General features: G+C 41.0%; 1 protein-coding gene across 4 annotated transcripts in view; it reads left to right on the top strand.

The window, feature by feature from the left end:
* Positions 1-22647, top strand: part of cdh13 (cadherin 13, H-cadherin (heart)) — a 326188-nt gene that overhangs the window by 169517 nt on the left and 134024 nt on the right. For all 4 annotated transcript variants that reach the window (XR_006361196.1, XR_006361194.1, XR_006361195.1 and 1 more), the window contains exon 8: positions 9323-9501. Coding sequence is in view for 1 of the 4 variants with exons in the window: in XM_044036748.1 (XP_043892683.1) it covers positions 9323-9501 (179 nt within the window). In the remaining 3 variants the exon portion in view is untranslated. The remainder of the gene's footprint in view (positions 1-9322; positions 9502-22647) is intronic.

The raw sequence follows: 22647 nt of genomic DNA, 5'->3' as shown, positions 1-22647 counted from the left end.
GTCTTAATTCTTTCTGCTCTCTTCCTGTCACATCGACTTGACTTCTCTCTCTCTCTCTGCCTCTCTCTCCGCTCAATTCGGGGTCATGATGAGAGGCAATGGTTCATCTGGTCATTTTGCTCCGTGGACGCTCTGCCAGACTCGGGGCCTGACATTTGGCACCATCGAGGGACCTGTAGCATTCATTATGCGAGTGGGTGAGGGGGCGGGGCACACGGCTATATGCAAATACAGAGAGCGTGAGAAGTCAGCTATCGAAAAAAAAAATTTAATTACAATAAAATCCTAAATGAAAAACACTATATAAATACAAACCATTAGATAGATAGATAGATAGATAGATAGATAGATAGATAGATAGATAGATAGATAGAGCTCATGTTTGACTGGAAGACCATTGTCCCCACTGCTTATCCACTACCATGTGACTGTGAATTGAAATATGCTGGTTAAGATAATTAAGACTAATGAAGGATTGTGTAGTATAACATATAAAAAGGGAATTAATGGAGGCTTAACTGCAGTCAAAGTGAAAATTAGAAAAACAATGCAAATTGTAATATTGAGTGCAGACACATTTCAATACAAAACAATACAACACAAAGAAAAGACGAATGTCTTTCTGGAACAGTATGTGAGGTGACAAACCTCAAAATGCTGCTTGAGATAAAGTGTAGATGGCAGACACAGATGATGTTATCCAGCAGAGTAAAACGTCCATATTATCTCCGCTGCTTTGAGGGTTGTGGTGGGAGCTGCAATCCCACCGCTGAAATATGGGGCGAGAAGTAGAGTATAATGTTCTGGTCAGGTTAAAAAAAACACACACACGATGTATTCATATCCTTTTTGCTGCTGTAAATCACAGATTACACAGAGTCCGAGCTAATGTGAGGAAGTAACGTGTCCATGTCAGATTACATCTGATCTGATCGTTAGGTTACATCCATGGTTCGTAACCTAACCACATGCACCTCCAGTGGTATGCCATCTTCCTCTGGTGGTACTCCAGAAATACTGTATATGCCAGGTTACGTGATCAGAGGAATTTGGATCCTTAGTGTGTAGAAAATAAAACAAATCACAAATAAAACGATAATAAATGAAATAATAATGATAATTAGAATCACCTTATCTCTGGCTCCATCTTACTCTAATACCAGTGTGTGAAATATGTGTGAGGAAGTGGAGGATGATGAGAAAGCAAATGATCCGCCTCCTGTGAAAAGGTCTGTAGCTGACTTGGTTTTCATGTTTTGAGGCGTTTTCCTGCAATAATGTTTTGACTTTTATTACATGAATGATTTCTATCGATCCCCGTGACTGCTTCTCCAGCACGCAGTGTTAACACATCTCAAAATAAATGAATACATAGCTCTAATAATAGAAGTGAATGTATTCACAAATTCTTAACGTGATCCATTTATTCTTTTCAAAGTTCCATTACTCATTTTTGATTTTAATTGTGTAGACTGGAGTTGTTTGCAAGGGTATTGTGTTCATTAGCCACCGTATTATTTATAGTCTCCTGGGCCACTTATTTCTTATCAGCAAATTTTCCATTTGTTTTAAAGAAAAAAAAAAAAGAGAAACTGTACTTCTGTAAATTGTTGTTTTTAAACACAAGAGCACAGAAATCTGGTGTTTTCCGGCGGTACAGCTGTGACCAGAGCTGATAGGACCGGACGGAGAGACTGCACTGTAAAAATGTAGGAAAGGGGAAACACAGCACATTCTCATCATCTTACATTGTCAGTTCCCGCCCACCACATCTCTCCAAATCTCTGGCTCAAGCCACTGTTGCTATTTCATCCTAACTAACTAAGAAAATGCAATATGGGCATTAGGTAAACTGGACACTCTAAATTGGCCATAGGTGTGAGAGTGAGGTTGAATGGTTGTTTGTCTAAATGTGGTCCTGCGATGGACTGGCGAACTGTCCAGGGTGTGACCCCGCCTATCGCCCTATGACAGCTGAGGCACCGCGCCCCCGACCCTGACGTGGAGGATAAAGCGGTAGAAAATGGATGGATGGATAATAATGCAAAAACGTGTTTCGCGTCCTTGATGTAGAAATTATTATTTCTATACAATCCATCACATTTCCTCTTCCGCTCTTTCACAGAAATGTTTGCAAAAAAAAAAAAGTTATTTACAATTGTCGTCACATAGGAATAGTTTTTATGAATACATTGTTTCTTGAAAAGCTTATGAAATTCAAACCAGTCAGCTGGTGAAGTTTTGTTTGTACTGCAACAATGTGATTCATTCGTCTTCTCTTTTTTTACTGCAGGATTTTGAAAATGAGCCACATTGTTTTGGAAGAGGGTTTAGCTTGCTCAGTAGAATGTCTTTTTTTTTTTTGGCATAAATGTACAAAAGGATGGCAGTGTGCCAGTCAGACAGGCAAACAGGCAGGTAAGCAGGGAACAAGGAGAAATCTAATGCAATAAATAGGCTGGCAAAGAGGCGATAAGAAATACTCATATTGCCTTCGGTTTAATGGGCTTAAGGATATATATATATATATATATCTATATATATATACTGTATATATATATATATATATATATATATTTATACATATAACTCAAAAAATAATATCAAAAGTGATTGAAAAGGGAAGCCCTGCTAAAATAAATGGTTAAATATGACTGTTGTATTTATATTTCATTACTAAAAGTGTGCTACAACTCAATCAACTGTATTAGATTAGTTTGATCGTCTTCTCATTCATTCGGTGCATTAGAACCAGTGGAAGCACTTTCTACAAAAGGAACCGAGGGCAGAATTTATATATGTGGTCCAGAAATGAGCTTCCACTGTTGCAAAGAACAGCAACTGTCGAGAGGGAGCAACTGGACGGAGAGGGCTGAGATAATATACAGTATATATATCTTACGCACAAGCATTCAAAGACTGAGTGCAAGTAGATTATTTTCCCAAACTACTATAAAACCACCAAATTTGGAAGGAGAAGCGCTGACATTGTGATTTCTTAGTCTGTCAGAAGATGAAAAAGTAAAAGAAAATGAATTTGAAGAGAGACGTGACGACTGCTCCTGCTGAAGAAGCAAAACAGCTGTTTTCATCTCAAAGCATGACGTACTGGGATATAAAGGAAACCAATGATCTTTCGAATGATCCCTTTCAATAGGAAAAGAAAGTTTGACAAAAGAAACACACAGGTCAGCATCTAAGAGCTGAGGTACTGCAAAGTGGGCTAGTAACAAAAGAAATTACAACATTATAGGCACAGCACAATGCATCATTCCCTCAAACAGATACTCACACTGCTGAAAGCTGCCATCTGCCAGCACTGCTTTCACAAATATCACCTTTATACTGAACAGCCGCAACTGTATATAGACTTGCAGCAGCAGAAGAAATTGTGAGAAGGAGATGTACAAACAAGGAATCGAACACAGAAACACATACTTCTTGTCTCTAATAGTCTTATCTATTTTTTTTTTAGATGTAAGGTGCTTTGAATGCCCTTTTATTGACAAAAAAACCCCAACATATTTCATTATTTTGTTTGTACGTTTGTGTTATTTTTCTTAGGTTTTTCCAGAATATTTGAAGGATTTTCGGGTTTATACTTCAATCCTTTCCGGTTTTTCAGATCCTTGTCATGACCCCTCGTCGTCCGTTGCATAAAGTGTGTTAAAGCAACAAATGCTGAACACACTCCAAGTGTTTCATCCATTCATAGTTTTTCAGAAGCACATGAAGTATTTCAGCAGGCCTCTTGGGAAAAGGACGTTTAAATTATGCAAAAAATAATTATGGTTGCTAGTCTGATTTTGCTAAGGAAATGACTTCATTTAAAACGCATGCAAAGTACTTTTAAATTCCGAAGTGTGGTATACTGTACAGTACTCTATGCATACCTGTTGTTTTTGTCATGGGGATCTCTGCTCCAGAAGTAACTTCTCGTCCCACACACAACCCTGCGGTACCACCTATGTGGAAAAAAAAACTTTGTGTTCTCCAACCGCAACAGTCGGAAAGACAGAAAGAGACACATAACGTATCCAATATTTGCCTGGAGGTTAAAGCTCTAGATTTATGTTGTACTTTTCAGGATAAACAAGTTTGAATGAGTGGTGAAAGGTCCTCAAAACTAACTCAAGCAAGTCCGGTTGCCTACGGCTCACCACTGAAGATGACTATGACCTGAATGAATGAGAGCTTTCACAGACAAAGAAACCAAGGTCACGTTGCGTTTGCATAAATAAGAATAAACTCCTTCATCCGTAGACCGCAGAACACATTGTCCCAGAAATCGAATTTAGTTCATTTTCAGTAATAGTTTGACCACTGAATCACCCACACACAAGTGAAGGGTTGCAACACAAACAAAACATTTCAGTTGAAGTAGGAGAGTATTGATCATTTCTAATAACAGGGTTTTTATGTATTGTTTAGCATGAAAACGGTGACGCCACTGAACTACATCTATTTTATTCAATTGTGCACAAACGCTCAAAGTACGTGTTCAATTTAGTCTTTATAAATATGATTTGTGTTAAACATTCTCCTAAGTACCAAACACCAGCACTGTCTGTCCAGCATGGCTCATAAACATCGACCTTTTTTTCCTCCTCCTTAATGCCGCAAAGTACTTCACCACAGTGCATTAGCTAAACTATTCAAACACAAACACAAAATGGCCAATTGAAGATATGCAAAGTCTACATTAAATAACAGTGGATTAGTAGCAAAAATTCTTCAGTTCAGTTTTACGGTAATATGGGGGCAGAGAGGTGTGGGGTCCCCACCCGCCCGGCATGTGCACTTCAAGGTGAACCTTTAATGGTTAAATACAGCGGTAATCCTTCCTCTGCAGAATAATTACACAGTCCCATCTCCTTCATTACCTATACTCTGTTCCACTTCACACCTTGAAGGCGACACTGGTAGACAGGACTCAGAGGGTTCTTGCACAAACACACACGTCCGCGCGCACAAGTCGGACACACCAAGTGGCAGCAAATTAGAGTGTTAAAAAACGATGACTAAATTGGTTATCTTGAACAGATCTCAGTGAATTATGTTCCCATTTCGCAGGCAAACCGGGGTCTCTTGAACGTGGCACAATCATATTACACGTTTTATCTGATCTCAGAGTCAAGCTGGTCCACTCAGTCCTCATCAGACCCCATAATTCCGCTCACAAATGAGTGTCGCGTAACCGGTAAAGCATCCGTCAATCCCGAAATACAAAGTGGTCATCAGCATCAATCAGCTTGCGCGATAAACATCGAGCATTCTGTAATGGGACAATAGAGGTGGGAATAACTCGAACACTGATATATGTTGAGTATAGTCATAAAATTGTATCATGACTCATTGCCTTCTCTTACATCAGCTCCATCCTGTGGCAGGAGCCAAGGCCCACTTTTAACTGCAGTGGATAGATAAGTGGTGGGATGGATGCGAGTGCAGGACTCCTGCTTATTACCTCACTATCACTGGGATCCATCAGAGATGCGGCTGGATGACACCGGCCCGGACATTACACAGTGAAGACAAAGACAGTGTAGAGCATGTCTGCAAACACTGTGCGCTGAATGTGTATCGAGTTACTGCATAATGAGCCGTTTCCTGTAACGTAGGGAGGTTTTTTTAAACGCTTCAGCACTGTGCGACAGCTCTGTGGTGTTTGCTTTTTGTGGTGCTATTGAGTATATGTGCTCAGTGCTCGTCTCTCCCGTCCATCGTCCATCTTCTATCCTACACGTGAGGTTCACTGGTGCCAATCCCAGCTGACATAATCCTAAACGTAAAATGGATCTATTTAGTTTTTTTTTTTTTGTTATGCCACAATATGTTCCATTATGAGAGTGATTTGTTTTGAAAGGTTTGTGTTTCACAAAACGTTGAAGGTCCAGTATGGAATACAGGGAAAAATACTCCACATACCAGAAAAGATGTAAACACTCATCCACTCCCATCCTTCTTCTTCTTCTTCTTCTTCTTTGGTTTATGCATCATTGGTTTTGTGGGTGGCCGCTCGGGCTATACTGTCAAACTTTGGCAGCCTCCACAGCAAGGCTCTTGTCGATAGTACACATAAAAGGCTGATGTTAAGGCTATGAGAAAGCCAAATGTTGTTGTTTTTTTTTAAGTGATTATATAAACAGAAGAACAAAGCACATTTCCGTGTGAATTTAAGTATATAACATTTCTGCCAAAAAACCCTCCTAAATGTTACACATTGGACCTATAACTCATGCAGTAGTGTGTGATTTTCAGACTATTGTTTTTATCCAAAACATAATGTAAAGCAATCATATTCTGGAAGCACAATTAAACGTATGTGTAATTAAAATGCAAAATCTCGCTGCGTTATAAAAGTAAATGGAGAGCTGAACAAAGAGCCTCCTTTTTGTTCCTAACTCAGAAGACATGAGGAGGCCTGACAGACAAAAGGAAAGCATACACAGATGCATGTTGTGGATTGATTTCATCACACAGGCTAGTGGATCATGGAGCTGTTGCCTACAGCTAACTTCACTTCTATATCTTCCTCAAAACCCCGGAGGAAATCATTTGGGGGGGGGAGGCAAATCTGTGGTCGCCACGGGGGAACTGACACATTGTGTAAAGCCAAGATGAAGCAAGAGTACGTAGACAAAACAAGATAGAAAAAAAAAAAAAGGATGGATGCGATGCTGTGTTTGAGTCTCCTCACGCAGACACACAGACTCCAAGGGTGTATCAGCATGCGAGTGTGAGTGTGCGCCGTTTCGATTTAACACTGCGTACAATAGATGTTTCAAAAAAAAAACCTGAAATGAGATTTATATTAATTAGATTCAAGTGACTGAAAGAGACCAGGAGCTGACCCGTTCCATTCTCCAGTGGAAATGAGATCAAAGGAGGTTCAAAGATGAATCATATTATGCCTTACAAATACTGAACGCACATTTGTGAATTAAAAGCACTTATTCATGAGGAGGAGAATGGAGTGAAGAAATGGCAGCAGAGGTGAGCGCACAAGGAAATGGTGGAGAGACAATCTGAATGCGAGTGAAGGGCGTGGGAACAAGAAAAACACGACATTTGATAAAAGGAAAAAAAACAGTATTCTCACATACATAATATATGATATATGTGTACTGTATATCCTTATATTTATTTCCTATTTTGTCTCATATATGGAAAGTCACCATGAATACTAGTATTTAATTTGTAAAAAGGAAGGTTCCTTGTCAGAGGTAAAAGGAAGTGGCTTTATGTAAGGAAACTCAGTTTTGATCAGACAAATTGCCTCTTAGCATTCAAATGAACTCAAAGGAGAGAGAGAATTGCATACCTATAAATACTGATTTGTCACTGCCTTTTATAATTATGGTGTATTTTTCGGGCGAATCACACAAATTTGTGAAGGTAGGATTGATCCTACCTTCAAAATGTCTGTGTTTTCATCACCAGAGGAGTGTTTGACGACACTAGCGTTAAACAAAGCAAGGACATAATTGCCAGTTATTTTGCTATTCAACACCTTTAAAGGGATTTCTTAGGTTAAAGAGTTTTAGTTAACTATGTAAAGCCAACCGTCCTATTTGGAGGAAAATCAGATATACTGTTCCACTGTGTTTACTAAGGTATGTGATCGGAGTGGAGCTGAGGAAATTTGAGTGTGAAACAAATAACAAAACCATTATAATAAATGAAATGATAAGAGTCTCTTTATCTCTTGCTCCATCTTAATCTAATTTCACTACACCAGTGTCTTAAGCATATGTGATGATGAGAGAGCAAATTATCTTCAATTCCAATTCAATTTTATTTGTTAAGCACCAAATCACAAAATGCATTATCTCAAAATACTGTACATATAAGTCAAAAACCTTTACAATATTATAGAGAGAAGAGAAACCCAACAATCCACGCAATGTGCAAGGGAATGCGTTCGAGTCCAAGCCCGGGAATAGCAGAACATTTTGACATAAATCTAATTCCATAGATCTGGATCCTGCAGCTTGCAATATGAGGATACAGAGAGAGAGAGAGAGGACAGGAAGGAAAGACTCAAACTATTTTGATTTTGTTCCTTGGTGTTACATCATTCTGGTGTCAAATAATTATTGTAAGATTTATATCTCCGTAAATATTATGGTGCGTGATGTTGGCGTTCCCTCAGTTTTAAGTTATGCTCACACTCAAGTATCTTGGTGTCCGTGCAGATGTTTAGCTAAACATATATCTCCAAACTAAAGCGTTAGAATTTCTCATACTCGTCTCTTTAAAGTCGTAACTGCAAGCTGCAGCCGCTTTAATTAACTGATAAATGAATCACTAATTATTGCTGCCTTGAGCGTCGTCTTTATTAATTGTTTTCTGAAGCTATTTGGTCTCAACGCGGTTATCGAATCGCATGTTTGATGCTGTTAACTGACCCTGCTTTGGTTGGGTTTTCATTTGTAAAAGAGATATTAATCTCAGTGTGACTTCCCAGTAAAATTAATAATTGTGCTGATTAATGCAAGGGGGCTAGAGAATGCATCTATCTGAGATAGAACTACATGTTTATGTGTGTGTGTGTGTCTACACACATTTGCATGTGAACATTTCCGTGCGCGTGTCAGTTTTTCGAGCTCAATCGGTGCAATTGTATTTCATCACTGACAATAGACAGAGATTGAGGGTTGAGGGTGTGTCAAGGATTGCCTCCTATTTCAGCTCAGCTGCAGCAGGCAGCGTTTCCATTTTTGTTCCTATTACCAAATGAAATGCACCCTGCTGTTACAGCTGACTTGAGGCAGAAAACACATTAATCGAAAAGGCAAATTTTGTAAGTGGCTGTCTGGTGAGTTGTAAGTTGAAATTGCGCTTTTTGAAAATGTCCTGCTCGGACTGCTCTAATTTTAGAACAGCAAACATAATACATATACATAAGATATATGGTGTGGAAGGCAAAATTGGTTTCAGTGAGATGGGCTGGCTGAACAGATATGGCCGGAATAGACTGTGGAAACATGGGCCAACATGCAGCTATTATAGCAAACTAGTAGTGGAATTTCAATTTTGAAAGAGATTTGCAGAGATTCAACAGTAGTCCGACATTTATCTATTTCATTTGCTTATTTTTTTCTAATTTCAGGGGCTGCTTTTCCTTCAATGTTTTCAGACATAATCCGTTTTTTTGTTCACTCCACTATTACTCTTATCGCTCTCTTCTCAACAAAGAAATGATTAATTGAATCATTATTTTAATTCATGCACATATTCATATATATGTATATCTACAATATCTTCCATGAGTGTGTTTTGCCTCAGACTCATCCCTGTTCTTTGTCGTCTTCTCCAGGCACCACAGTGATGAGAATGACGGCTTTCGACGCGGACGACCCCGCCACGGACAACGCGGCGTTGCGCTACAACATCGTCAGACAGTCGCCTGACAAACCGTCACCGAACATGTTCTACATCGATGCAGAGAAAGGCGACATTGTCACCGTCATCTCCCCCATACTGCTCGATCGAGAGGTGAGTTAACTCGGCAGAGTGTGTGCACTTGACATAAACACTGACCTTGTCAGGACCAGTAGTCCTCATGGAGACAGAACCGTGGTCCTAATGAGGCAGAACTTAATTTTCAGGAACTGGTTACGGTTTAGGTTCAAGATTTTAATTGTGATTAGGTTAAGATTAGGGTTCCGCATTAACTAGGTATGGTTAAGTTTAAGGGTAACACTTTAAGCTGTCCAATTGAGTGGAAGTCAATATAGTGTCTGTTGTTGCTTGTGACATTTTCACTGACCTTGTCAGGACCAAACCTGACCTGATGGAGACTGAATCTCATTTCTGAGGAACTTTTGGGGCTGAGATGTGAATTGTGGTTAGGTCAAGGTTGGGGATAACACTTTGTTTATGCTGTTGAAATGAATGGGAGTCAATACGAGGCTTTAGCTGCCCAAACCTGTGTACATCAGAGACTTGGGACATTTTGAGATGCAACGCCTCGCCAGTATTGCCACCAGTAACCATCATAAAGACAGTGTGTGTTTGTTTAATTGTGAGACCACGCGCTGGTGTAGAAGCCAGATGAGTGTCTCTCCATTTCCCCATCTAACTGGAGCGAGACAACGGGATGATTGCTTTTGCAGCAGGGTGACGAATACCAGAACATCAATTGGATTCGTTGGTGGAAGAGGAATATTAGCTGTTGTCAGACACTTAGCGCATAGTTTAATTGAGGTGATACACATTCATCCGTTGGCTCTGGTGGTGTCCAACAAGCCCGGCTGAAAACCTCCCATCCGGAACTGCTCAAACCACAGCAGCTAACCGCCCTGACAAGCCGCTCCCTGAGCTACAGTAAACTCTTTAATAGAGGCATAATTGAAATGAGATGTAATCAATGCAGTGAGCACTGTTAGTGCTGGTTTTTGCGGCGTGATTGAGAGACTTAATCACTTGAGAGATGTACGATGGCTGTCGTAGTTCCTCCTCTGAAATAGAAAAAAGTGAGACTTCTAAAGCTTATACTCTCCAAGAAGAGGAGAAAAAAAAAACAACAAACAACAGCAGCAGCAGCAGCAGCAGCAGCTTTCCTTCTCTTGTCTGCAGCCAGGATTTATTACAACCAATAACAGCCTGGGGTTGGAATATGCAGCTGAACGCCTGTGAAGGAGGCACACAGCCAAATTGCTTGTCTGTTTGTGGCCTCAATAAATCTGAAAAGGCAGATTTGTCTTTTCACTTTTTCTTTAAACTCCTCGAGACTGACAAAGACCTTATACCCACGTCAGGTGTGTGTGTGTGTGTGTGTGTGTGTGTGTGTCAGCACAATCACACTGGAATCATGCTTCGTTTATAATGTCGAGGTGGCCACCTCATGCTTTTTGTGGACACATTATTTTTCCATTCTTCTATTCTAGGATCCTCCTGCACTGAGCTGATGACACGCCCGGTCCTTTCAGTGACCAATGACTTAGATGCACATAGATTTGACTCTTTTCCTCTTACTTTGACCTGTTGGAGACACTTTTAGTTTAACTATACTGCAGCGTATGTTCCTAAATGATTACCAGTGCCACAGCATTGACAATGCAATCTATTTCACCTAAAATCCAGTCCTGAAATTGAAGGAATGAATGAATGAATGAATATCTCTGAAACCCTGTGGTGTGTGAGTGTTGCCCATGAAATTTCTTTCATTTCAGTAAAAACATTCATAAATTAAAACAGCCAAATACTAATTACTAATCCTGTAATGCTTTCCTGCCTTGGCATTAACATGCATGCAGATGTGGCCACCTAAAAGCGGTACAAGCCTGAAGCACCGTGAATGACTTTATGATGTATCTTTAAATATCCATCCTCCTCATCCCCAAACTGCCATAATTTGTTATTTTGTGTCATTTTTCCCTCCCAATGTCCGCAGGGATTTTTACCAATATTCAAGTCACAGTGAAGCATCCCTGTTCCAAAAAAAAAAACTTGCTCAAATGCACAGTCAGTCAGCAGAGCCAGATGGAAGTGCAGAAGGCATTAGATTTAAACTGTCCTCCTCTAGGTCTGGAGAGATTTAAACCCAGCCACTCCAGCACATTCCCATAAATATGACTCGTGCATGGCACTTATCGATTCCATCTGCCGTCCAGAGTATAGTTTCTGAAGACAGCATGTCTTCCGATATGCGCGCAGTGTATCTTTGACAAGGAGACAACAGCGCAACAAAAAGAAGAAGGACCGCAGAGAGCAAACAGAAGAGGATCTCTGCCCAAACTTTACGCCTCTTTTCGACAAATTCCTTAGACATAATTCAGGTGAAGCTTTAAGTGTATTTGGATAGACACCTCACCTGCCCTGGGGAAGCAGAAAGCAATCCGGAGAAAATTGGAAAATCAATTTTGTCACATTGAAATCAGTTTGATTTTCCCTCTAGTGCTTTGTGAGGCGTAAAATCCCGTCTTGATATGCACATTTATTCCACCTCTCTGTTTTTCTCCTCACTTTACTTTCGACGTATCTCCCCTCACTGTCTTGTATTATTCTGACACGCGGTGCTGTTGGATCAATGGCAGGCTGTAATTTCTGACAGCTAATATTGCTGCCTGGATGAGGCAATTTTCATAAGTTGAAAGGCGTTTGCAGCAGTGTCCTCATCTCACACTGGCTACGCAGGAAAATCTCTGCTAATCATCAGAAGGTGGTTAAAAAAAGAATCAGTCTACTTAACAACAATGTACGTCTCTAATGCTTCTCTTTTCAGATGAGGTCAGAAAAGAATAATTCAGTTTTAAGTTATTGTTGCTCATTTGGTCTGAGACAGATTTCATTTAATGTATAAGACAAAGAGCATGTAAGAGATTTTTTTTACTCAATTATTAATTCCAGGAGAGAATAGAATATTATAATATTAATATAGAATAAGTTTTTTGACCAAGACCAAGAAACTTTATGTCATATTATAGGATATAAAAGGATTAGAAACCCACTAAACTCACACATCGTGTTTTTAATTTTCAAAGCTTTGATTTATGGAGTGCAATATCTGAATTTTAAAAGTAAATATGTATTATTAAAAAGATGGATGAGGTGTATTAGAGTGTTTTCTCCTCTGAAAATCGGAGTTGGGGAATTATAATATTAGGGCCACAAGTAAAACAAAAAAGAAAGGAAGAAAAAGAAATAAACAGCTTTTTCAGAATTCTGAAAAAAATCATGTTGTTCTTTTTCTTTGTTTTTTTTACACATGGCCCGAAAAAAGTCAGAAATCTTTTTTCTCAGATTCTGAATTCATGCTGTTTTATTTATTTATTTTTTTCTACATGTGGCCCTAATACTCTTCCGTAAGGAATAGCGTTATAATAAAACAAGAACAAGTTGTTGTTTTTTTTCACAATAGTGATTGAGTAAATATATGAACAACTGACAAGAAGTAGGTGACTTGGTCTTGGAAGCCTGACAACAGTCGTGTTACACTTCAAACGTTCCCCCTCAAGGCTCCTCTGAATGAGTCACTGTGTGCTCACATGTCGATGCGACACGTTCCGTGTTATTTCCATCCGTCGTCGTATTCACTTCTTGTGTTCTGATGAAGGGAGGATGGCCTGAGAGCTAATGACACGCACTAAGTAAGAAAAATGAAATACTAGTGTTGAGGTTATTGGGTTGCTGTTACAGGACAGTGACGGAGTGATCACATTTCCCAGACATGCACGCAGTGTCCCACCCGCCACACACACACACACACACACACACGCACCAATCATTGTAATCTATTTTAGTCTATGGAGTGTCCATGTGCGAGCAGGTTGTAACCAGAGAGGACAGACTGCTAATGGCAGTGTGACTTTCTGACTCTAATGCTCTCTGGCCAATCTGGGAGCTGTCAGTGGGAAGGATGGCCAATCGATGGAGTTGGCCAATCCCTCCCTCCGTCCCTCAGTCTCCATGTTCTACAAAGTTGAATTACATGGAGATAAAATGGATGTTTGTATTTTTTTGTGTGTGTCTGTGTGTACATGCGGTTTCAGGGGTTGGCGCTATAAGTTTATTTTTGATTTTGAGTTGTTTTTTTTTAACCATTCCGGCAGTGTAGATCTGCTGTGATTGCTTGTTAATCACAACGTCACCGTTTTATTTATTTGTTTTGTTATTATGTGGATTTTTTGAATGACAGAGTGGAAGAGTCTCCACGGGTAGAAGTTTTGCATCTAATCAGGACAAATCAGTAGAAAAAGATGCTGCAGGCTGTGCTGTATGCATTAAAAACCATTTGTTTTGAAGGGTTGTGTTATTTATGGGGATGGCTATGGGTCAGGGGTAGGTTGAGGGTCACCAACCCCAAGTTGGTCTTTGGGGCTGTGCCAGCATGTGAAAGGGTATGACAGACGAACAAGCTGCATAAACTGGAATGTGTATGGTCTCCCTTGAAAAAGAGGTCCTTTAATTGTATCATCAGACCTGAGTGAGGGAGTCTTTCTGTGTATACAGCAGTGGCAGGAAACCTTCACTCCATCAAACTGCTTAAGGAAAGGGTTTTTGTAGTGTTGACACTTTGTGTAGGTGCTTCTCTTTGACCTTTTGCCGTTGCCCCGGTCTGTGTTGACGAAAAACAAGCTCTAAACACGAGTATATCAAGAAACAGAGTTGTGTGTTGACTTTACTTGTGAGACACCTGTAAGATAATGTGTAAATTACCCTTTGTTGTAAATTACCCGTCGTTGTGCACATCATTTTGTGTAAGAAAGACATACTGTCCATTAGCTGCTCTGCATTGCCTTGTGTGACAGATAGATGGATGCATCTACACAATTATCACTATTATGGGATGTAATGATTGCCAAAAGTAAAGTGAACGTATGTTTGTAGACCCTGGCACTTTGCCTCCTTGACAGTGTTGCTGTGATAAGGAAGCTTATCCTGTCTAATAGCTTATTTGGCTGTGTAGCCAGAGTGGCTGCATGCTTGTGCATCCTGATGAATGACAGCTGAAGCTTAAGCAGGTTCCACTTCTCTGGAAAACGACATTCATTTTCTCCACTTACATTGTTGTGAATCCCGACACTACCTTTTGTTGTTTTTCTCTCGCCCGGAGCCATGCCTGTACATTGCATCGTTTATTTACTTATTTTCATTTTCTGTTATTTTCACTCTTTTGTTTCCCCGCCTCAGTGTTTGTCTTTCTTTTTCTTTTTTTTGCTGTCAGCCTCGCCTCCCCTTCCCTGTCAACACTTCACTCTGGACACCCAATTACTTGCAGGTCGTAACATAGTGATTCCATTCAGAGCAGTGCCATTCAGCGTGGGCCACAAACAGCTATTCAAATTACATCCTCGGCTGCCTTCACAGATGCCTCTCTGCAAAATGTTGTTTTCAACATTTCTGGGGCCACCACCTAATCTGATCCCAGAGACATAATTGAATGTCAGTCGTCACATAAAGATGTTTTCCCCTCTTCAATTAGCGTCTCGTTTTCTCATGTCATTGCAACGACACAAAGCAGACAGAGAAATATTTACTCCTTCCAGGTAGAGGCCAGAGAGAGTTATTATATTATATCATTTATATGCAAATAATATAGCACAGGAAACACACTGATAAGATTTCATTACAGCAGATTTGATGTGCACTTCAGTTTATAAACTCCTTTTCATTCCCCTATTATGACCTCAAGATTGAAAAGGTACGAGTAGATGAGCTGCGTGGAGAGAAATGCAGGCACAAAATGGACCCTGGTAGAGTTCTCCTGACTGGATTAGGAAGAAAGAGACTTGGAGGTCTGCTGTGAGCTGATGAAAAGGAAAAATGGTGGTAGACGGAGAGAGGAGGTGAGATACCTGTTCAGTATCTAGTCAAGAGATGCAGCCTCCAGGAAGCAGCTCGACAGAGAGATGAGAACAGGTGAAGTTTCATCGTAGTAGAAATCCGACAGAGAACACATTTTTACCAACAGTGTTGTGATTCTATTAAACGTAATGAAGTTAAGCCCCTTTCTATTCTCTGCCTGGCAAAATATGTTTTCCCCTACCCACACACTCCACAATAGTGTGGAAGTAATTTAATGATAGAGCAGTGTTTATATCCCAGAACCGAGCAAATCTAGCAACACGGTAGAAATGATCTATAGTCACTGACAAGGTAAACGATATTTCCTGAAGCTTTTACAATTGAAGCAGTGTGCCACTTCCCCGTTACTATTGTGTCTGGTAAACTCAAAAAATATTATAATGCTGTCTAACCTTTGGTCATTACATCATTTCTCACCCCTTTTGATGTGCAGTTGCTTTTTCCACCAGTTTTCCCTTGAACCTCTGACCCTCGTTGAGACTTTTCTCTACCACGACGTCACAACACGTCCTCCTGCACCCGCTGCATGTCTCGTTGATTATGTGACGTGGGAGCAACTTTGTTATCTTCATCAAATGGATATTGACTTAAAGGCGACATTGAATGCTTTTATCACACATATATGTTAGTTATGGAGGTCTACTTACATATATTAACTTGTTTTCATGGTTAAAAACCTCCTAATCGCTGCAAACGAGCCCATCAAAATATCTTCTCACTGACGCTCTCGTCAGCCGCGCTGTTTCAGACCAAAACCACACCCCCAGAACGTGGACTGTGTTGTGATTGGCCAGCCAACGAGAGCTTTCCCACTGTCCTGTGATTGGCCAGGTACCTGGAAGTGACGTAATAGATAGGCCAGCTCTCAGATACACAGCTCCCCCTCTGGCACGGTGGATGCTCTGCATCTCAGCAGCTACCACGAGAGTAGATCTTCTTCTTCTGCAGTTGAATGTACGCAACCGGATGTGCCCGGACTAGTGCCCGCACCAGGAGGCGCTACGGTGGTGAGAGGAGTGGTGAGGATTTCTGATGACAACATCAAATTAAGGAAGTGCCGATCCGCTTCGCAGAGCCCAGGAAAACAATACAACACTATTTTCTCAGCAGTGGCTGAACTGTTTGTTCTGAAACCTTAGGGTTTCATAAACGAGGTAAAGACGCAGATACACACACACAAACGCAGCGTTAATTGGAGCTATTGGTCTATGTCGCCTTTAACTGTCCCCTGCAAACTGATACTGATACTCCACTATGATGTCACAGTGACTGTTCTGCTGAAAGTCTCAGTTATTGCCCTTTGCCGTCCACACGGGCACCCGGGCAATGTCTGTGGATGTATTAGAGACATTAGTGTCCACTATTCCCAAAACATGACTGTCCAATTTTCCTCTTTGGTTGAGATAAACATCCAATCTTTGTGGAGCCTGATGTACCAATTTAATGTAAAACCCATAGGCTGGAAAGTCACAGACTACCTAGTGGCCATGCTACTACACCCATTATTTCATTAACGTTGTTGTATACCTCCCAGAAATGTTCGCCACTCCGCCTACCCCTTACCCATTTTCTTTTGCACTTTCCAAACATGTCTTATTGTTCCAAATCAGCTGAGCTGATAACCGAACTCGGTTATCTGTGACAGAAGCCCTAAATGCAGGCAGAGATGCGGCCTCGTCCTTGGTTTGTATCTCGCTGACTTATCAGCATCCTTTTATACAATAAACAAGTGCGTCTTATCGGTACAGACGTTGTGCGCAAAGCACATTTGGGGTTTGAATTTGATCAAATCAGGCCTTACCAGTATCAAATTGCCACCCAACTCAATACAGAACATTTTGTTCATGACTACTGCAGAGTGAAACTCTTACAGATGTCTTGTCTTCAAATAAAATTCAACTTTCCCATTAAAGCAACATCTGGGTTCGTCCCATCAACTCAAAGTTCATTACAGTATAACAATGTTTAAGCCAGTGTTGCCTGGAATGACACCCTCTGCTCTTTGGTGTGTTATTGTTGGGAGAGAGGCCATGGTGCACTGGTCTCATTTACTGAAGCCAGTGTCATGGCATGTTTTGGACCTGGCTCGTGATAGATGACGACTTTAAAGGAAGACAAGAAGTCCCAAAACGAAGGTAAAGAATTACCGAGAGATCTCATTATTAAGACCGTTACTGTAGTGTCTCCTTTTTGTGACGGCCAGTAGTCAGAGTTCAGTGTCGTCGGTGGGAACTCAAGCACCTCGCGTTTTCTTGTTCTTCCCCCGAAATGAACATGGCGGACAATGTTCACGGGCATTGATGAAATATGGCCACCCCTCCTTTCTGTCCTCCATCTCAATCCTTCCTTTCCACAGCAACCTCCCTTCACCCCCCTCCCTCCACCCATCCACCTCCGCCTTGTCTGTCCAGTTGTATTAGTGAGGAAATGAGATTCCCCCTAATTAATTAGATCTCTGAGTGCTAAAGATGAAGATTACATTCCAATGAAGGTTAGAGGTGTCAATCACAATTTTTTTTTAGGCTGAGCGTTCCTCAAGATAAATTGAGTCCCCTGGGCATTGTGGGTAAAAGTGTGTGTTGTTAATCTTGTCCCCTCCTTGCTTTAATTGAGTCTCGCAGACAGTATTCAATGAAAGGCCACGACTACAGAGAACAACAAGGCAAAGTCTCTGGTTTTCACGGCGCAGCGGATCATGCACTCTTCAACATAGGCATGTGAAACAAGAAAAACTAAAAATGAACAGATTTTTATCTTAACACAACCGGCGGAGACCTGCCGTGTGTCTTTTCACATGTAAATGACAAAATAGTGTGACTTCAAATTCTAATCACCAACAATTGGGTTGGCCTGTCAGAAGCAAATCAATAGAACGATAATGAAATTAAAAAGGCTGAGGGGTTTGGTTAAATTTTCCCTGCCTGTCCTCATAAAACATTTGAACAATATCTGAGAATGTTCACATTTTCCTGAATCGGATCTCGTAGACCTCTATGAGGGAACACAGAAGAAAGAAAAAAGAAATAAACAATGCGTTTTTGTTATCGGCGAATAAAATGACAGCTGAGGCATCTGTTCCCTCATGGCGGGAGAGTGCAGTGAATTCCTGTTGTGTACATTCAGTGACTTGCTCGGCATCCCAGAGTGCTGTAATGACTTTTCAGACATCCATTATTTATGTCAGTGTGGCACAGGCGTAGAACCATAATCTATACATAGTCCTGAGAACTTGAGAAGTGCGGCAGATGATAAGTTTAGTCTGTCAGTCACGTCACATCAGGTTGCTGAGATGATTAAGTAAAAATATCAAGTGCTGAAGACTGGTTGCAAAATAACAGCCTTAAGTCTATGGTGCTAATTAAATGGTGTTAGCAGCGGGGTCTAAAACTAAGATTGGTTGCACTGTAGGAAAACATGTTTGTGGAGAACGACACGTCTCCAGGGTGTCTCCGCTGACTTGAGTTGGATATTTTTTCATCCACAACTATAGGGAAGTGTATTGCTTAATTTCTGGAGATCCATTTTTAAACATCCCACTTCTCTGTTTGACTCTCGGAGACTTTTGTTTTTGTTCTTTCTCCGTTCCCTCGTTGCACAGTAGGGGGTGGAAAAGTGTTCACATCTTCCTCTCAAGTCGGGGTAAAACAATGTAAAATTTTACGAGACACATTTTCATGTTTTGAAAGAGTCGGTGGTTGAATATTTTATAATGCACTTTATCAAACAGTCCCATCCTAAAAGGGAAGCCCAGCTATTATGAATAATGGAAATTATTATTATTATTATTATTATTATTATTATTTAGACACTGTTTTTGTGGTAACAACCCTATGCTGTTTTAACTCAATAAAAAACTTTATATGTACAGCTTTAAGATGAAAACAGGGGTAAAAAAGTACATTGGAAAAATGTCTTTATAATAAACACCATAATAGTTTAGCTCAAACACTGGCTCGTTAAAATGACTCTTTATTATTCTTTGTTTTTCCTGGGCAACATAGAGGATGAGGGAGGAAAGGACGCAAGGTTAAGACCTGAAAAAAGACAGATGAAGGAGGGAGGCAAGTGGAGTGAGATGTGCAAGTAAAGCATGGAATAATTAGGGGAACAACTGCTCACTGCTTGAAGGGAAACATCCATGCTAAGTGGAAGTGAGGGCTTCAGTCATGTCAGGGAGGTCCCTGTGATGCTACACTGTCACTCGGCTTTGAGGGGAGCTTCAGCACTCTTACCTTCCTCTTGATGTCTCTCTCTCTCTCTCTCACTCCCTTGTGCCTCTCCCTCCTCTCGTTCTCTCACCTGCTGTCTCATCCCTCTGCTGCCTCCCTTCACTCCTTCTCTTTCACCCCCTATGTTTTCCCATCCTCATTGACCTGAGGATGAAGAGTATTTGTCAACAGCTCTTACTCTCCAGTGGACCTCTCCCCTACAATAGCCCTTCAGGCGAGAATTAATTTCGCCCTGTCTCCATGAGAAAGTGCATTGATTGGAAAAGTTTGTTGTTGTGTGCTCAGTACTTTTTTATTGTTCCATTTCCCATGCCACTTTCTCTTTGCTGATGAAATTTAGCCTGGTTCATTGCCTCTGCTGAAGCAGACACAATGCTGTCGGGGCCCGTTTCTCTTTAAGTGACCAACCTTTAACAGCGCCGGTATAGACGCCGTCCTTCAGTGGAGACATAGATCAGCTGTCAACGGCTTGGATTTGTGTTGACACTTTTTATTCAGCTGTGAAAAAGAAAACGAGAGGAGGAAGTCTGGCACGGACACAAACTGCGGCATATACGCCGCGGTCAAAGCGAGCTTTTATTTTGTTAAGCCCGCTGACTCTCAAAAGGGAACTGAGTGTCCTGTCTTGTCACTTTGTGTTCACTTTATCTATAGGTAATCTATTCGTAGCGAGTCATTTGGATTGAATGCACTCTAACTAGCACCATCCTATTGGGAGTTCCCTCCCTCTCTCTCTCTCTTTCTCTTTGGTTTATAAAATGCAAAATTCTGCCTCAATATCAATAAAAACACAAAGACAATGCCAGCATTCTTTTCTTTTTTTTTTTTCCTGTCCTAGATGTCTTCCTGTAATATATTCAGCAGAACCCCCAGGCAGCGGCAGATGACGAGAAAATAGGATGACAATAACAGTGTATAACATAAATAAATTGCAAAAGATCAATATTGACTTTCAGCTATGATGATGGTGTTTTCTTTTTTGATGTATTTTCTGTGAGGGAATGCCTGAGCAGATCCCCCATGGTGATATTTTGGTTTCACAATGCTAAAAAGAAGTGTTCCTGTCTATAGTATACGCTGTACTTCCCTGAAATGTCAAGCCGTTCCCGTAATGAGTTGGTACGGCAGTCCTTGCGCGACGACATTTGTGTTTGTATTTCAGAATCTAAATCTTCATCCTGTAGAATCTCTGCATCATAAGCCGTATTCACAGCGAGCCCACAAAAGGGCACCATGGATGCTGTGAATATAGTGGCATTTATTCAATGAGCCTGGCTAGTGGCAGAGAGCAAAGCAGACTCTCTTGTCCCTCTGAAAGCTGGAGACTCCACAGAAACTTGTCTGAACTTTGTCTGGCATTCTTCTTCTCTTACAATAACTTTTTTTTTTCATTTTGTTTGGGGGATTTGGGGGATACACGATTTGGTTGGTTTGCCATTACAACAGTACCTCCTCGACGTGGGCGGGGTCATCACAGCACGGCTGCGTGAAACTAACACAAACTAGTGACGAGTGACTTGTAAAGCAGTAGTTTTCAGTGTCAATATCAGTTAATTAAAAAAAGAATTGTTGAGGACTTCCTGCATGACCGGAGCACAGACTCTGTCTAACACAGATAGGCAGGGGTTGCAGGCTTTCAGCAGTGCTGTTGCTAAATCCTCTGTCAAATTATGAGATTTTAGACATTTCCTTTGCTAAATATTGGAGATGAACCCACGTTTTCACGATTGTTAAGTCTTTGCCTGAGCAGGTTTTAAAAAATGACCATCGCTAACAGAAAAGCAAAATAACAGTGCCGTGCCGAGGCGAGGCGAGTCGAAATACCTAATAAAAGTGAGGTAATATTTGAAAAGATGCCTTTGTAACTTAAATTATTGTCTGGCTTATACAGGAGAGAGTCAAACTACTAAGAAGTCAGTCAGTCATCATCTAACCGCTTTATCCTCCACCAGAGGGTCGCGGGGGGTGCTGTGCCAATCTCAGCTACATCGGGCGATAGGCGGGGTACACCCTGGACAGTTCGCCAGTCCATCGCAGGGCCACACACAGATAGAGACAAGCAACCATTCACTCTCACACTCCCTACGGTCAATCTAGAGTGTCCAATTTACCTAATCCCACATTGCATGTTTTTGGACTGTGGGAGGAAGCCGGAGAACCCGGAGAGAACCCACGCACACATGGGGAGAACATGCAAACTCCATGCAGAAAGGCCCTTGTTCCAACCGGGGCTCGAACCCGGGTCTTCTCGCTGCAAGGCGAGAGTGCTAACCACTAGACCACCGTGTGGCCCTGCTAAGAAGTATAGTTTATAATTTGTCAATGACACATAGACGTCCACCAAAAAGACCAGAAGTCAGTCACAAGTTTATTACTGTTGATTGATGCATTAATCAACAGTATAGTCATGGCATACTTATTCTACAGCACTGTGATGGAATTTACTGCAGTGACTTATACATCGGTGCTGTACTGTACACCAGGTCCGTGACAGTTACTTTTAGCCAATTTTTTTGACGTGTGTGTTAGAGCTTTGTGTCTGTTTCATCAAAGTGGGAGGAGAAGCTTGAGGGGAGTGTGTATCAAATGGTGCAGTTTAATGCTGGTGTCAAGGATTATGGAGATCTTTGTGCATCCTATTCAAAGGCTTACATCCTCTGTGGATGACGCGTTGTCCAATTTCTCTTTGATATAAATCCCTCAAAAGGAAAAAGAGACACCTTTTTTTTTATTTGAACTAAATTTCACTTGTAACTGCTGCGTAAGTAATTGTCAGCTAGACTTCTGACTGCAGCCTGAGGCAAGAGGCAGGTAGGAGGTGCCAAACTGTCAGTATACTGAGAATCTCTCGTGTATGCTTAGAATTTGTTTTCTTATCTGTCGTTATCCCTCAATGAATATGTTAAAACTGTATCTTCTGCTGGGTTTGCAGTAACCTCAGAGATGTGGATGACTTATTTGTCTTTTTTCTAATTTAGTGATACTTTGCCTGACTTTGTCAGTCTTAGTTAGGGTAGAGGTGCCGGTGAACAGAGGAAATAAAAGAGGCACAGTTCTCCCTGCCCCAATTTACTGACCCAGTATTATTTTAAGGTATAAAAGT

Source organism: Solea senegalensis, linkage group LG10, assembly GCF_019176455.1.
Source record: "Solea senegalensis isolate Sse05_10M linkage group LG10, IFAPA_SoseM_1, whole genome shotgun sequence".
Lineage (NCBI taxonomy): Eukaryota > Metazoa > Chordata > Actinopteri > Pleuronectiformes > Soleidae > Solea > Solea senegalensis.
This window is presented reverse-complemented; position numbering and strand designations above follow the sequence as displayed.